Here is a 17,806-nt window from a genome sequence, read left to right on the forward strand (position 1 = left end):
TGGGTGGGATTTTCATGATATTACTGTCCCTTTTCCAGGTCCTTTCTGTATATATGTTCTTGATGGTGGGTAGGCTGGTGCCAGTGATGTGGTGCGCAGTTTTGACTACCTGTTGTAAAGCTTTGTTGTCTGCTGTAGAGCAGTTTCCTTACTATGACGTGATGTAGCTTGTTGTAGCTTGCAACTATCAGGAACAGTTATTACCCTACAGCCAACGGACTCCTGAACTGGCGTGGATTAATTCACTCACCACAACTCTGAACTGATCCCACAAACTACAGACTCATTTTGAAGGACTCAACAACTCATGTTCTCAGTATTTTTTATTTGCACAATTTGCCTCTTTTTCACATTGATTATCTGTTTGTCTTTGTTTATTTACAGTTTTTTCATAAATTCTATTATATTTCTTTATTATCCTATAAATACCTGCAAGAAAATTAATCTGGAGGTGGTATATGGTAACTTTGATAATAAATTTTATTTTGATCGTGACTTTGACAGCTACAAATTGGACTTAACCCTTTGAAGAATAAAGAATTTAGATCTCTGGTGAAGAATTGTGTGGAAGAGTCATAGAAAAGTACAGCACAAAAGCAGGCCTTTCTGCCCATCTAGTCCATGCCAAACCATTTAAACTGCCTACTCCCATCAGCCTGTTCTGGGACCATAGACATCCAGACCCCCCACCATCCATGTACCTATCCAAATTTCTCTTAAAAGTTGAAATCGAGCTTCCATGCACCACATGCGCTGGCAGCTCACTCCACACTCTCATTATCCTCAGAGTGAAGAAGTTTCTCCTCATGTTCCCCTTAAACTTATCACCTTTCACCTTTAACCCATGACCTCTAGTTGTAGTCCAACCCAACATCAGTGGAAAAAGCCTGCCTGCATTTACCCTGTCTGTACCCCTCATAATTTTGTATACCTCTATCAAATCTCCCCTCAATCTTCTACGTTCCAGGGAATAAAGTCCTACCTCTCCAATCTTCCCTTATAACTTAGGTCTTCCAGTCCCAGCAACATCCTTCTCAATTTTCTTTGCACTCTTTCAACGTTATTTACATCTTTCCTGTAGCTAGGTAATCAAAACTACACTCAGTTCTCCAAATTAGGCCTCTCCGATGTCTTATACAACTTCAACATAGCGCCCCATCTCCTGTACTTAATACTTCCAGGCCAAAGTGGCAAAGCTTTCTTAATGATTCTTTCTACCAGTGCTGACACTTTCAATGATTATTGACCTTTTTCCCCAGATCCCTTTGTTCTCCCACACTCTTCAGGACCCTACTGTTCACTGTGTAAGACCTGGTTGGTTGTGCTGAAGTACACAACCTCAACACTTGCCTGTATTAAATTACATCTACTATTTTTCCAGCTGGTCCAGATCCCACTGCAAGCTCTGATAGTCTTCCTCGCTGTCCACTACACCCCCGATCTTGGTATCATCTGCAAATTTACTGATCCAGTTAACCACATTGTCATCCAGTTCACTGATGTGGATGACAAAATAAATTGTTCAAATAGAAAACAATTGTTAGTTGAACAAAGTAAAATTCAACCATTCTAACGAAGTTCCCTTTTTGCCCCTGTTTATCACCTGCAGAAAAGCTGCATTAGAGGCAGCTCTGAAGAAGAAGCGTGAATGTGAGGCTAAAGCTCTTCATATCGTTGAACGTCTACTTGAAGTAAATGTCACAGAAGAATTTCTGCTAGATTGTGTAAGTGAGCTATTTTTAAAACTTGGGGTATAAATTAAGTTCATAATTAAAGTGGTGAGAAATTCATTTTCTTGTCCATCGTTTTCTGAATATTATATAGAATGTGTAGTTATAATGTTCTCAGTATGTCTCAAAGTACTTCTCAGCTTGTGTAGTCACGGCTGCTGCCTGCTTCCTCATAATGTCATGTGAAAAATGAATAAACAAGCATCAAAAGTGAGGGTGTTGGATCCATTGTGTTATGAACAATTACTTTTGAAAATGATATCCATTTAAAGAAATTTCATTATCCAGAGGGTAGTGAATCTGTGAAACTCTTTGCCATGGATGGCTGTGAAGGCCAAGTGATTGGGTATAATTAAAGCAGAGGTTGATATGTTCTTGATTAGTAAGGGCATCAAAGGTTACAGGGAGGAGGCAGGAGAATGGGGTTGAGAGGAATAATAAATCAGCCATTTTGGAATGGCAGAGCAGACTTGATGGGCTGAATGGCCTAATTCTGTTCATATGTCTTATAGAAACATAGAAAATAGGTGCAGGAGTAGGCCATTCGGCCCTTCGAGCTTGCACCGCCATTTATTATGATCATGGCTGATCATCCAACTCAGAACCCCGCCCCAGCCTTCCCTCCATACCCCCTGATCCCCGTAGCCACAAGGGCCATATCTAACTCCCTCTTAAATATAGCCAATGAACTGGCCTCAACTGTTTCCTGTGGCAGAGAATTCCACAGATTCACCACTCTCTGTGTGAAGAAGTTTTTCCTAATCTCAGTCCTAAAAGGCTTCCCCTTTATCCTCAAACTGTGGCCCCTCGTTCTGGACTTCCCCAACATCGGGAACAATCTTCCTGCATCTAGCCTGTCCAATCCCTTTAGGATTTTATACGTTTCAATCAGATCCCCCCTCAATCTTCTAAATTCCAACGAGTACAAGCCCAGTTCATCCAGTCTTTCTTCATATGAAAGTCCTGCCATCCCAGGAATCAATCTGGTGAACCTTCTTTGTACTCCCTCTATGGCAAGGATGTCTTTCCTCAGGTTAGGGGACCAAAACTGCACACAATACTCCAGGTGTGGTCTCACCAAGGCCTTGTACAACTGCAGTAGTACCTCCCTGCTCCTGTACTCGAATCCTCTCGCTATAAATGCCAGCATACCATTCGCCTTTTTCAATGCCTGCTGTACCTGCATGCCCACTTTCAATGACTGGTGTATAATGACACCCAGGTCTCGTTGCACCTCCCCTTTTCCTAATCGGCCACCATTCAGATAATAATCTGTTTTCCTATTTTTGCCACCAAAGTGGATAACTTCCCATTTATCCACATTAAATTGCATCTGCCATGAATTTGCCCACTCACCCAACCTACCCAAGTCACCCTGCATCCTCTTAGCATCCTCCTCACAGCTAACACTGCCACCCAGCTTCGTGTCATCCGCAAACTTGGAGATGCTGCATTTAATTCCCTCATCCAAGTCATTAATATATATTGTAAACAACTGGGGTCCCAGCACTGAGCCTTGCGGTACCCCACTAGTCACCACCTGCCATTCTGAAAAGGTCCCGTTTATTCCCACTCTTTGCTTCCTGTCTGCTAACCAATTCTCCATCCACATCAATACCTTACCCCCAATACCGTGTGCTTTAAGTTTGCACACTAATCTCCTGTGTGGGACCTTGTCAAAAGCCTTTTGAAAATCCAAATATACCACATCCACTGGTTCTCCCCTATCCACTCTACTAGTTATGATCTTATGGTCCCATTTATTATTTTCTCTTAATCATTTAGTTTTTACTCTTAAGGTATTTACATAATTACATTTTATAAGCTGTCTTTAGATCATCTGCTCCTATCTTTTTCAATGCACTTACGATCATAGCTTGATGCGTTTAAAACGACTCATCTCAATATGGATGCTTTGTCAGTTAACATTAAATCTGTGTTTTCTATTGGCGACTTTGCCTCTACACTGAAAATTCATCTTGTTTACTCTGTAAAGACTTATGAAAATTGTACCCCATAATTTTACCCTGATAATTCCTGTTGTATCCCAGCTTCTCTAATCTCACCACATGAGAGCATAAGAAATAGGAGCAGGAGTAGGCCATCTGGCCCGTCGAGCCTGCTCTTCCATTCAATAAGATCATGGCTTATCTGATACCTTTCTAGAAAATTTCCTCTGCATGCTTTCTAAAACTGAGTGCAATATCCAAGCCAGGATAGATCATTTAGTTCAAGGCTTCACTAATGGTTTATAAATTACTATGTAAGTGCATGTATACCTTTTTGGACTTGTTTTGAAGTTTAGGATTCTTTTATAAAATGATGATCTCAACCTTTAAAAATCAGTGCAACAGCGTTCTAGTACTCATGTTAAAATTGCAATATTTAATACTTATTTTTCCCCATTTTTTCAATGAAAATAGATAATTTTATTGCTGCGTGTTTCGTCACACTTCATGTCAAATGCAAACTTGGTGAAATGATTTCTTATCATTCAAAGACAAAATATGTTTATTTTTGAAGAAGAATGTTTTGAGCGCTAATGCTCTGAAAACTGGTGAAAATTACCACATACTTCTTTTCACTCTGAAAATCAGCTTGAACTTCAAAAATTTTAATTCTGTACTTGTGATACAAGTTCAAAATATAGTCGGCTTACAGATTATAAATCCTTCAATCTGCGTACAAACACCAGAAGTTTATTTCTTGTCACGTTCATCTCAATTAATTATTCATCGGTGGGAAGATGTTTTGATGTTAAAAGCTTTATATATGCAAGTAGTTGCACATATTGATTTAAACATTGCCTCAATAAGCCAAGAAAATGTGTGGGTAGACCGAGCTTTTGAAACTGATTTTTAAAATCAAGCTTAAAATGCCAGGTTCAAAGTTAACCCAAATCTAACAGTAAACAAGGTTTAGATTTGCAATTCTAACATTAGTACCTAGATTCAGATGACACCCATTTCCCTCTCCACAGTTACTTTTGGAGCTACAATTGCTCCTAAAGAAGTTTCTCTTAGGTTAGGTTAGGTTAGAAGAAGAAGGGAATATGGAGAGGAAGCTGGAACAGGGTACAGAATTTGGATGATCAGCCATGATCTTTTGATTGGTGGAGCAAGCTCAGAGGGTCAAATGATTTATGTAAGTTCCCATTTGCTATGCTTCTATCATGCAGTTCAGAACTATCAGAATTCAGCTTTTCCCCCTTACCTCTCCGATTTACAGAAAATCTCCGTGTGTGTGACATGCTGTGAGGCAAATCCTGGCACATGTGTTGTTTCATTTTGTTTCTGCCCTTCACTTGGAATCTGACAGCAGAGCCCTGTTTGCTGGCAAATCTGCAGCATAAAATTGGAGATCCTATTAATTTGAATAGGAAATCCCAGCCTGAATGTTAGGAGCAGAAACAGTTATTCGCTGTTTGTTTTGATATATATAATTGCTTCTTCAGATTTTAATTAATTTTGTTGTTTTTAAATTAATTATGTTAGATCCATGGGTTGTGACCAAAGGAAAAAATGGCTGGAGTTGGTTAGCACTTTTGTGCAAGGCTGTTTATTAGGTGCATCAAAAACCAAATTTGTAAAAATAGTGAAAAGAAAACTGCCAATATTACACATACTTTGTCTGATGTAAACTCCTGGCAGCCTAATCACAAACAAGAGAAAATTTGCGGATGCTGGAAATCCAAGCAACACAATACAAAATGCTGGTGGAACTCAGCAGCCCAAGCAGCATCTATGGATAAGAGTATAGTCAATGTTTCAGGCAGAGACTCTTCATCAGGACTGGAGAAAAAATGATGAGGAATTAGAGTTAAAAGGTGGGGGTAGGGAGGGAGGGAAAACCACAGGGTGATAGGTGAGACTGGGGTGGAGGGGTGAAGTAAAGAGCTGGGAAGTTGACTCATGAATGAGATACAGGGCTGGAGAAAGAGGAATCTGATAGGAGAGGACAGAAGGCCGTGGAAGAAAGAAAAGGAGGAGGAGCATCAGAGGTGATGGGCAGGTAAGGAGATAAGGTGAGAGAGGGAAAAGGGAATGGGAAACGGTAAAGGGGTAGGGCATTACTGGAAGTTAGAGAAATTGATCTTCATGCCATCAGGCTGGAGACTACCCAGACGGAATATAAGGTGTTGCTCCTCCAACCTGAATCTGGCCTCATCATGACAGTAAAGGAGACCATCTATTGACATGTTGGAATGGGAATGGGAAGGGGATCCACTGGGGGATCCCACCTCTTCTGGCGGAATGACCATAGGTGCTCAGCAAACCTATGTCGGGTCTGCCCGATGTACAGGAGGCCTCACCAGGAGCGCCGGATACAGTAGGTGACCCCAACAGACTCACAGGTAAAGTGTCCCCTCACCTGGAAGAACTGTTGAATTTAATTGACTTTATTACTTACATTCTTCATATACATGAGGAGCAAAAATCTTTACATTACGTCTCCGTCTAAAAGTGCAGTGTGCAAGTTATAGTAGTTTATAATAAATATGTACAATAGGATAATGAAAATAACATAGAAATACAGTTGTGTCAGCATGAATTAATCAGTCTAATGGCCTGGTGGAAGAAGCTGTCCCAGAGCCTGTTGGTCCTGGCTTTTATACTGCAGTACCATTTCCTGGATGGTAGCAGCTAGTACAGTTTGTGGTTGGGGTGACTCAGGTGTCCAATAATCCATCAGACCTTTTTTACACACCTGTCTCTGTAAATATCCTGAATAGTGAGAAATTCACATCTACAGATGCGCTGGGCTGTCCGCACTACCCTCTGCAGAGTCCTGCAATTGAGGGAATACAGTTCCCATATCAGGCAGTGATGCAGCCAGTTAGGATGCTCTCAATCATTCCCCTATAGAAAGTTCTTAGAATTTGGGGGACCATACCAAACTTCTTTAACCGTATGAGATGAAAGAGGCGCTGTTGTGCCTTTTTCACCGCACAGCCGGTATGTACTGACCATGTGAGATCCTCGGTGATGTGTATGCCAAGGAACTTAAAGCTGTTCACCCTCTCAACCTCAGATCCATTGATGTCTATAGGGTTAGGCTGTCTTCATTCCTCCTGTAGTCCACAACCAGCTCCTTTGTTTTTGCAACATTGAGGGAGGGGTTTTCTTGACACCGCTGTCAGAGTGATGACTTCCTCTCTGTAGGCTGCCTCATTATTATTTGAGATGAGGTCAATCAGTGTAGTGGCAACAGCAAATTTAATTAGCAGATTGTCGTTCCATACTACTAAATCATCAATGTATGCCCCAGTATTCTTCAAGCCTTGAAGAGTTTATCATACGTTGGAATGTCCCAGGGGCATTTTCATCCCAAAAGGCATCACATTATACTCGTACAACCCCGAGGGGGTGACAAATGCCGATATCGCTCGAGCCCTATCGGTTAAGGGAAAGCACCAGTACCCTTTTAGCAGGTCAATTTTTGTTAGGTACTTAGCGTTTCCCACCCTATCGATGCAGTCATCTATTCTGGGAATAGGGTAAGCATCTGTTTTAGTTATTGTGCTGACCTTTCTATAATCTGTGCAAAATCTCATTGTACCATCGGGCTTGGGAACTATCACGCACGGGGAAGCCCACGCAGAAATGGATGGCCTGATTATACCATTGGCTAACATATATTTGATTTCCTGTTCCACTACTTTACTATGTTCTAAATTCATCCTGTAGGGGTGCTGTTTCACTGCATCAGCCTGCCCCACAATGACATCATGGGTAGCTATACTACACTGCCTCGGTGTATCTGGGAATAGATTGGAATGTTTGCCAATTAGCTCCTTTATCTGTTGCTGTTGTTTCGGTTCCAGGTGGTTAATTTTACTGTCTATGTTCTCCAAAACACTGGCATTCTTGAGTCGAGCTGAAACCAGACACTGCTCATTACACTCCCCCATTATCTCTGGGCTAGTCTTTGTAGCTGGGTCTTGTTTGGTCATAACCCTAACTGGTACGGATTTAGAGTCAAAATAAGGTTTGATTAGGTTCACATGCACTAATTGAGTGCCTTCCTTCGACCAGGTGCCCTGATAACATAGTTCAGCTCATCAGTTTTTCTCATTATTTCGTAAGGTCCACTAAATTGAGCCTGGAGAGGGTTATTCTCCAAGGGAAACAAAACCAAGACCTTATCTCCAACCTCATAGCTTCGCACCCTCGCCTGTCTGTCATACCAGCGCTTCATATCAGCCTGGGAGTCTTGGAGATTCTGTTTCGCAAGGTCACAAGCCCTGCTCAGCCTGTCTCAAAACTCTTAAGATGTAATTCAATACACCAATTCGCACTTCCTTATCAGACCATTGCTCTCTCAGTAAGGTCAAAGGTCCTCGAGGCCTATGACCGAACACGAGCTCAAACGGACTGAACCCCAACGATTCCGGGATCGAATCTCTTATTGCAAGGAGTAAAGGTATACTGTCATCCCAATGTTTCCCGTTTTCCATACAGCATGTTTTAATCATGGTTTTTAGGGTAGAGTGAAACCCCTCTATCGCTCCCTGGGATTGGGGATGGTATGCCGTGGACAAAATTTGTTTCGCTCCCAGTTCCGTAACTATCTGTTGGAATACACCTGATGTAAAATTACTGCCCTGATCCGATTGTATCTCCTTGGGCAGACCCACTAACGTGAAGAACTTAATAAGTGTCTTCACCACTGTTTTAGCCTTTAGGTTCCTGAGGCATATTGCTTCTGGGAACCTAGAGGCAGCGCACATAATGGTTAACAAGTATTGGTGACCACCTGAAGTCTTTGGCAGTGGGCCAACACAATCCACAATGACCCTGGAGAAAGGTTGGCCAAAAGCTGGTATAGAGTGAAGTGACGCTTTTGGGGTAGTCTGATTCGGTTTCCCTACCACTTGACATGTGTGACAAGTTTTACAAAAAAACCGCCACATCCTTCCTTATACCCAGCCAATAAAATTCTTTCATAACCTTGTGCCCTGTCTTTCTAACTCCAAGATGTCCCCCTAGAGGCATTGTATGAGCCATCTTTAAAATTTCTGTACGGTAACCCTTTGGAACCACCATCTGGTGCACCACAGCCCAATCCTCATCGGCAGGTACTGTCGGTGGCCTCCACTTCCTCATTAATACCCCGTCTTTCAGATAGTAACCCATTGACTCCCTCTGAATTTCATCCTCAGAAAGGGCTGTCTCTTTTAAAACTGCAGTCTCAGGATCCCTATCCTGCTCTTCCACAAGCTTCCGCCTGGGCAATGACAAACCCCTCTTATCCACCTCCCTACCTGGGTCCTGGTCAAACACAGATGGTAGAAAAGTTTCAGATAAGTCAGTAGGATCCATACCCCTGTCTATGCTATCGCGGGCACCTGACCCCTCCCGTTCAGATCACTTCACTTCTGCAGCCTTCCTTGTCATACTTCTTGTGACCGCGCATGCGGGATAAAGTTCACTGTCTGCGCTTGTCTCAATAACAGCAGGCCGGCTTGTTAGCTGTAAACCTGGGTATACATCTTTTCCTGCCAGGTCATTTCCCAACAAGACGTCCACATTAGCTATCGGTAATTTAGGTCGTATCCCTATCTCAACTGGTCCCGGACACTAAGTCACATTTCAAAATTATTCTGTGCAAAGGCATGACCTTTGTTCCCTTGCCAATACCTTCCAGAATATTCACTTGGTCCGTTTTTGTCTCGTCACCAAATTCTAAGACATCACTTAATATCAGTGAATGAAAGGCTCCAGTATCGCGTCAGATTCTCACTGGAACTAGGGGTGACCCCTCCTTCACAGACACAAAACCCTTGATAATAAACCACTCAATCCCTTCCTGAACTTGGTCAGACCCCACCTTCCTTCGTGTGGTCTCAGCTGCCGGCGCACACGCATTGGGGGTTTTCCCCTTCTCCTTTCCCATTTCTTTCTTCCGAATAAGACAGTTAGATGCCACATGGCCAGGCTTTCTGCAGTAGTAACAGGTAAAGCTGGAAAACTTATTTTTGGTCGGTTTCCCCTCCTCTCTACCTCTGTCACCAGCCCCTGCCTTGTTTTCTGTTTTACTCTGTGGATTATCCCGGTAACTCTTCTGATAACCCTTGCTCGGGAAAAACTTAACCTTGTGAGTTAGGGCAAAATCATCCGCTAACCTAGCGGCAGCAGAAAGAGTCTCAACCTCTTTCTCTTCTATGTATGTCCGTATCTCACTAGGGACACACTCTTTAAATTCCTCAATCAGCATCAGCTGACTCACTTTGTGGTAGTCCTTGTCTACCTCTTTTGGGGCACACCACCGATCAAAGTACCTCTCCTTTTCAAGGGCAAACTCTACATATGTCTGGTTCCCAGACTTCCTCAAACCCCGAAACTTCTGTCGGTACGCTTCTGGCACCATTTCATAGACCTTAAGCACAGCCTCCTTCACGTCATCATAGTCGACTCGGTCACAGATAAGGCAGAATATGCTTGCTGCGCCTTCCCTTTTAACCCACTTTGCAGCAATACTGCCCAGTCCTCCCTCAACCACTTCCTGTTCTGAGCCACTTTCTCAAAATGTAGGAAGTACCTATCAACGTCTTCTTCAGCAAACGGAGGTACCAACTTAATTTCCTGACTGACATTAATTGATACACCCCTCTCGCCACCCCGGCCTGACACTTGACCTTCTTGACGCCGCATCTCTCTCTCAAACTCCCTCTGTTTCTCTGCCTCTGCAGCCTCAAACTTAAGTCTCTCCATTCTTAATTGTTCTAATCGTAACAGGGTCTCCTCATCACCTATCGGAAACTCCTGTAGCGACTCCTCCTCAAATAACTTTCCCAACACAATATTTTCCTCCGAATTCCTGCCTTCGTCATACTCTTCTGTATTCCAGAAAGTTGCCATTTCTTAGCAATGTCACATAGTACCTCCTTTCTGGCACTCCTCAAAAACAGCGGAGTAGGGTTCTCTATAAATTCACTAGCCTCCATTTCTGCTGTTTCCACACACAGATTAATTACAAGGGATTTTCCCAATCAAGACAAGCCCCCACACAATTTCGAAAATTGGCTCCAACCAAATTTGTTCAGATCCTGGACACAGGCCCCAATTTTGTCACGAGTTGAAAAGGACCAGCAGAAATGGAACACACCTGGAGTCTGGTTTACTATAAATTAAGACTATATTTATTACTTCTACAAATTAATATCATTAAACCGAATAATACAATGGAGGTTATAAACTAATATATATATATATATATATATATATCCGTAAATGTGTGTGTGGATACAAAAATAATAGTCCAGGAGGTAGATATCAGTCTGATGGTGTCAGGTAAGTTTAAGCAGTTCAGTTCACTTTGTGTTGCATCAAGTTAAATTGATGGAGAGAGAGAGAGAGTGAGAGTTAATGTTCAAGTTGGCAGCTTTAGTTGTTCTTGCTTCCGAAGTCTTCAGAGTCACTTCGTGTGACTCCCACACAGACACAGATGGACAGAACCCCTTCTAGGGAACGGTCTACTAACCCACGGCACCACCAGCAGACCCCCACAGGCAAGCTCTTACCCACACTGGTAATCGTGGGTCGAAATTAATCGGTCCATGGCCTCCACCCTCGTGGTGGTCTTAAACTCCACCAGTAGTTTCTTGGGTAGCTTCCCCAGTTCTCTCACGTCGTGTCTCCTCTGCTGTTGTCAGACCAAAGGATCAACTTTTTATAATCCATCCAAAATTCCAGCTCAACCGCTCTGAGCTGTTACCATGGTGACTTCCCAGCTCGTGTCTCAGCTCGCGCCGTACTCGCTCTTTCTTTTAATTGCCTCCTTGTTCATTAGACTGCTGAACTTTCTAGCAGTTTCTCACCTGCGTGACAATACAAACAATATATACACACTTACACATCCCCATTACTAAAGCAATAGAATACTCTACTGTGTATGGCAGGAAAGGCATCATAAAGCCAACCTGAGCACATCAGCCCTAATGAGCATATACTGGGGAAGACATTAAACTGTGTGCACAGCAGAATAACAAGGCTGTGTGTGTGTGTGTAAGGAATGCATTTACCAAGTGCTCTCTGTCACAAATTTACAGGAAGTAAATGTTGGGCATATTAAGAAATCTTTTAGTAGTAAAGGTTTCTCAGGCTTTGACCACCGGCTGAGGTCAACCACCCAGCTTTGCCACCTATCGACAACTGTCAGGCAGTTCTGGGGATGGATCCTTTGCACAATATCACCTGAGGCAGACCAGGCTTTGTTGGATACCTCCTTGGTATGACATAACAGATTAATCTCAGTTGTAGGCAGTTAATATCCTTTAATGAGTCCAGCATGGGTTGATCCAAAAGCAGATTTCATCAGGCTCCTGAACCAGCATAGGTAACTTCACTCACTTCAACATTGAACTGATTCCACTACCTATGGACTCTTTTTCAAATTCTCCACAACTTATGTTCTCTATATTTTTATATACTTATGTATTATTACTATTATTTGTATTTGCACTGTCTTATCTTTTGCACATTGATTGTTATTCTTTCTATCTATTTTTCTCATTGATTCTGTTGTATTTCTTTGTTCTACTGTAAATGCCTGCAAGAAAATGAATCTCATGGGTGACATAAACATATTTTGATAATAAATTTACTTTGAACATTGCCACGCCTACATGTTAGTTATCATCTGTTTTTAACTGTTAAAAAACCCTTATTGATTGTGTAGGTCACAATGTAATGATGATGTAACAAATACCATCTTTCAATCTTGCTTTTATAGAACCATAGAACAGTACAGCACAGAAGCAGGCCTTTTAGCCCTTCTTGGCTGTGCTGAACCATTTTTCTGCCTAGTCCCACTGACCTGCATCCTGGACCATATCCCTCCATACACCTCTCGTCCATGTACCTGTCCAAGTTTTTCTTAAATGTTAAAAGTGAACCCGCATTTAACACTTCATCTGGCAGCTCCTTCCACACTCCCATCACTCTCTGTGTGAAGAAGCCCCCCCCCCAATGTTTCCTTTAAACTTTTCCCCCTTAACCCATGTCCTCTGGTTTTTTTCTCCCCTAGCCTCAGTGGAAAAAGCCTGCTTGCATTCACTCTATCTATACCCATCATAATTTTATATAACTCTATCAAATCTCCCCTCATTCTTCTACGCTCCAGGGAATGAAGTCCTAACCGATTCAACCTTTCAATGTAACTCAGTTTCTCAAGTCCCGGCAACATCCTTGTAAACCTTCTCTGCACTCTTTCAACCTTATTAATATCCTTCCTATAACTTGGTGACCAAAACTGCACACAATACACCAAATTCGGCCTCACCAATGCCTTATACAACCTCACCATAACATTCCAGCTTTTATACTCAATACTTTGATTTATAAAGGCCAATGTACCAAAAGCTCTCTTTGAGTCCCTATCTACTCGTGATGCCACTTTTAGGGAATTTTGTATCTGTATTCCCAGATCCCTCTGTTCTACTGCACTCCTCAGTGCCCTACCATTTACCTTGTATGTTCTACCTTGGTTTGTCCTTCCAAAGTGCAATACCTCACACTTGTCTGTATAAAACTCTATCTGCCATTTTTCAGCCCAGTTTTCCAGCTGGTCCAAATCCCTCTGCAAGCTTTGAAAACCTTCCTGACTGTCCACTACACCTCCAATCTTTGTATCATCAGCAAATTTGCTGATCCAATTTACCACATTATTATACAGATCATTGATATAGATGACAAATAAGAATGGACCCAGCACTGATCCCTGTGGCACACCACTAGTCACAGGCCTCCACTCAGACAAGCAATCCTCCACTACCACTCTCTGGCTTCTTCCATTGAGCCAATGTCTAATCCAATTTACTACCTCTCCATGTATACCTAGCGACTGAATCTTCCTAACTAACCTCCCATGTGGGACCTTGTCAAAGGCCTTACTGAAGTCTATGTAGACAACATCCACTGCCTTCCCCTCATCCACTTTCCTGGTAACCTCCTCGAAAAACTCTAATAGATTGGTTAAACATGACCTACCACGCACAAAGCCATGTTGACTCTCCCTAATAAGTCCCTGTCTATCCAAGTACTTGTAGATCCTATCTCTTAGTACTCCTTCCAATAATTTACCTACTACCAACGTCAAGCTCACTGGCCTGTGATTTCCTGGATTACTTTTAGAGCCCTTTTTAAACAACAGAACAACATGAGCTATCCTCCAATCGTCCGGCACCTCACCCGTAGATACTGATATTTTAAATATATCTGCCAGGGCCCCTGCAATTTCAACACTAGTCTCCTTCAGGGTTGGAGGGAATACCCTGTCAGGTCCTGGGGATTTATCTACTCTGATTTGCCTCAAGATAGCAAGCACCTCCTCCTCTTCAATCTGTATAGGTTCCATGACCTCACTACTTGTTTGCCTTATTTCCATAGACTCCATGCCAGTTTCCTTAGTAAATACAAACACAAAAAAACCCATTTAAGATCTCCCCCATTTCTTTTGGTTCCATACATAGCCGGCCACTCTAATCTTCAAGAGGACCAATTTTATCCCTTACTATCCTTTTGCTCTTAATATACCTGCAGAAGCTCTTTGGATTATCCTTCACCTTGACTGCCAAAGCAACCTCATGTCTTCTTTTAGCCCTCCTGATTTCTTTCTTAAGTTTTTTTTGCACTTTTTATACTCCTCAAGCACCTTATTTGCTCCCTGTTTCCTATACATGCTATACATCTCTCTCTTCTTCTTTATCAGAGTTCCAATATCCCTTGAGAACCAAGGTTCCTTATTCTTATTCACTTTGCCTTTAATCCTGACAGGAACATACAAACTCTGCACTCTCAAAATTTCTCCTTTGAAGGCCTCCCACTTACCAATCACATCCTTGCCAGAGAACAACCTGTCCCAATCCATGCTTTTTAGATCCTTTCTCATTTCTAAAATTTGGCCTTTTTCCAGTTTAGAACCTCAATCGGAGGACCAGATCTATCTTTATCCATGATCAAGTTGAAAGTAATGGTGTTATGATCACTGGAACCAAAGTGTTTCCCTACACACACTTCCGTCACCTGTCCTAACTTGTTCCCTAATAGGAGATCTAATATTGCATCCTCTCTAGTTGGTACCTCTATATATTGATTTAGAAAACTTTCCTGAACACATTTTACAAACTCTAACCTGTCTAGGCCTTTAACAGTATGGGAGTCCCAATCAATAAGTGGAAAATTAAAATCCCTTATGATCATAACTTTATGTTTCCTGCAGTTGTCTGCAATCCCTCTGCAGATTTGCTCCTCCAATTTTCACTGACTCTTAGGTGGTCTATAATACAACCCCATTAATGTAGTCATACCTTTCCTGTTTCTCAGCTCCCCCCAGTGGCCTCGGTAGACAAGCCCTCTAATCTGTCCTGCCTGAGCACTGCTGTAACATTTTCCCTGACTAGCAATGCCACCCCCCCACCATTCACTCCTCTACCTCTATCACGTCTGAAACATTGGAACCTTGGAACATTAAGCTGCCAGTCCTGCCCCTCCTGTAGCCAAGTTTCACTAATGGCTATAATGTCATAATTCCATGTGTCAATCCACTCCCTCAGCTTGTTTGCCTTCCCCACAATACTCCTTGCATTGAAATAGACACACCTCAGAAGATTATAACTACCACACACAACCCTTCTATTTGTGACTTTACATGAACTTTTAACATAATTTATCTTCACCCCCACTCCACTATCTGCTCTGGCACTCTGGTTCCCATCCCCCTCAAAATCTAGTTTAAGCCCTCCCTAATAGCACTAACAAACCTCCCTGCAAGGATATTGGTCCCCTTGTAGTTCAGGTGTAACCAGTTTCTCTTGTACAGGTCCCAACTGCCCCAGAAGAGGTCCCAATGATCCTGAAATCTGAAACCCTGCCCCCTACACCAGTTCCTCAGCCACGTGTTCATTCACCAGAGCATCCTATTCCTACCCTCACTGGCATGTGGCACCTGTAGCAATCCTGAGATTACCACCCTCGAGGTCCTGCTTTTTAACTTCCTACCAAGCTCTCTATACTCACTCTTCCTTCCTGCGTCATTGGTACCGATGTGTACCATGGCATCTGGCTGATCACCCTCCCACTTCAGAATGCTGTGCACACGGTCAGAGACATCCCTGACACTGGCACCCGGGAGGCAATGAACCATCCGGGAGTCTCTGTCACGACCACAGAACCTCATTTCTGTACCTCTAACTATCAAGTCCCCTATCACTACTGCTCCCTTCTTCTTCCACTCTCCCTTCTGCACTGCAGAACCAGACTCGGTGCCAGAGATCCGGTTGCCACAGCTTGTCCCAGGTAAGTCATCCCCCCCCCCCCCCAACAGTATCCAAATCAGTATACTTGTTGTTGAGGGGAATGGCCACAGGGGAACCCTGCTCTGCCTGCCCTTTCCCCTTCCCTCGCCTTACGGTAACCCAATTACCTGTGTGCTGCTCCTCTAGCGTAACTACCTCCCTGAAGCTACTATCTATAAACTCCTCATACTCCCGAATGATCCGGAGGTCATCCAGCTCCTGCTCCAGTTCCCTAACGCGGTTATAGCTTAGGGTTTAACTTTCCTAATGGGTAGCTACCAACTGACATTTAGTAACATTGTAATTTTTGTTGAATAATTAATGTTAGTTTTTATATATTGTGTATTTAGAAACTTGCTTGAGCCTTCACAGTGTATTCTGATTTCTGATTCAATTTAGATGAAGTTTATTACTGCTGCCCATTATCAAGATCTTGTGGAAGAACGTTCCATCATCGAACGGTGTGGTTATCCAATTTGTCAAAATGTCCTTGGAAATGTAAGTCTGTCTAATCTGCCTTTGAATAGATTCAGGAAGTTGTTTATATTTCAGTAAGTTCAGCTTTAGTGGGGGATTTTAGGAATGCTCAGTCATTGAGGATTGGATACTCAATTGTTGTGTATGTTCAGTACAGAAATCAATATATAATTGAAAACTAGGGGAATTGAGAAATCAACTAAAATATTGCAGGACGGTGAAGATGAGATTGATCTGCTATTATTTTAATGACAGAGTAGGCTTGAAGGGCCAGTGACTGATTCCCATTTCTTTTTCTTATGAGTAGTGGAATTTAAAGCTCAGGAGGCAATTTGACCATATGGCAAATATAGTTAAATTATAATGGACCTTGTAGCTTGGTTTTGTCCTTCATTATCGGATCTTATTGGTAAATTGTAGCAATTATCTGATAGATAGTTTCAAATGGCATGGAGAACTTTGACAATACCTAGCACAAAGGACAAGTTAGAAAAACTAATGGAGCTAAAGACAGATAAACTAGTTGGATCCAGTGGCCTAGAGGCAATGAAAGCATCTGCAGAAGTAGTGGAGTCATTGATTGCAGATTTTTGAAACTTATTGAATTCAGAGAGGATATCATTGGACCGGCAAACCCCAAACATAACTCCCTCACCAACCTGTCTGTCCTCTGTCTCCTCCACTGCCAGGGTGAGGCCAAAAGCAAACTACAGGAACAACACCTCATATTCCACCAGGCTACTCTACAACATAAATGTTGAATTCTCCAACTTCAGGTAACCTGCTTCTCTGGGTCTACCCAGTTCCTCCTATACTTACATTAATGCTCTGCCACTTTGATAGACTATCGGGCCCGGAGTCCGGGCCCCGCTGTCTCAATTTGGCCTGTACCCAACCTTTCCCACCTGACCTGGCATTTAAATTGGCCAAACAGCAGGTTGTTCCTCGCTCTCAGACTCAGGTCCCGCCGTTTCGATTTGCTCTTTGGCCTGGGCTGTGCTGGTTTGATTCAGCCTGTACCCAGCCTTTCCAATATGGTCCAGTACTTAAATCAGCCAAGCAGCATGTCAGTCCTTGTTCTGAGGCTGGGCCCTACCACCTCGACATTGCCTCACCTCACCTCACCTCACCTCACCTCAATTCTGCTGCTTCGAATTGCCTCCAAGTCCACTCCAGCAATGGCCAAACATCGGCTCATTCCCTGCTCTCAGAGCCAGGCTCCACTGCCTCGATTTAGTTCCTACGCACCATCCTGCACCTTTGAGACTTCAGTTCACACCACAAAAATGCCAGGTCGTAAGGC

General features: G+C 42.8%; 1 protein-coding gene across 5 annotated transcripts in view; it reads left to right on the plus strand.

The window, feature by feature from the left end:
• The window catches only part of rpap2 (RNA polymerase II associated protein 2), a 114,615-nt gene that overhangs the window by 8,329 nt on the left and 88,480 nt on the right, over positions 1 to 17,806 (plus strand). For all 5 annotated transcript variants that reach the window (XM_072273425.1, XM_072273428.1, XM_072273426.1 and 2 more), the window contains 2 exons: positions 1,610 to 1,724; positions 16,426 to 16,524. In XM_072273425.1, the coding sequence (XP_072129526.1) occupies positions 1,610 to 1,724; positions 16,426 to 16,524 (214 nt within the window). The remainder of the gene's footprint in view (positions 1 to 1,609; positions 1,725 to 16,425; positions 16,525 to 17,806) is intronic.

The sequence above is a fragment of the Mobula birostris genome, chromosome 12, assembly GCF_030028105.1.
Source record: "Mobula birostris isolate sMobBir1 chromosome 12, sMobBir1.hap1, whole genome shotgun sequence".
In the NCBI taxonomy this organism is placed as follows: domain Eukaryota; kingdom Metazoa; phylum Chordata; class Chondrichthyes; order Myliobatiformes; family Myliobatidae; genus Mobula; species Mobula birostris.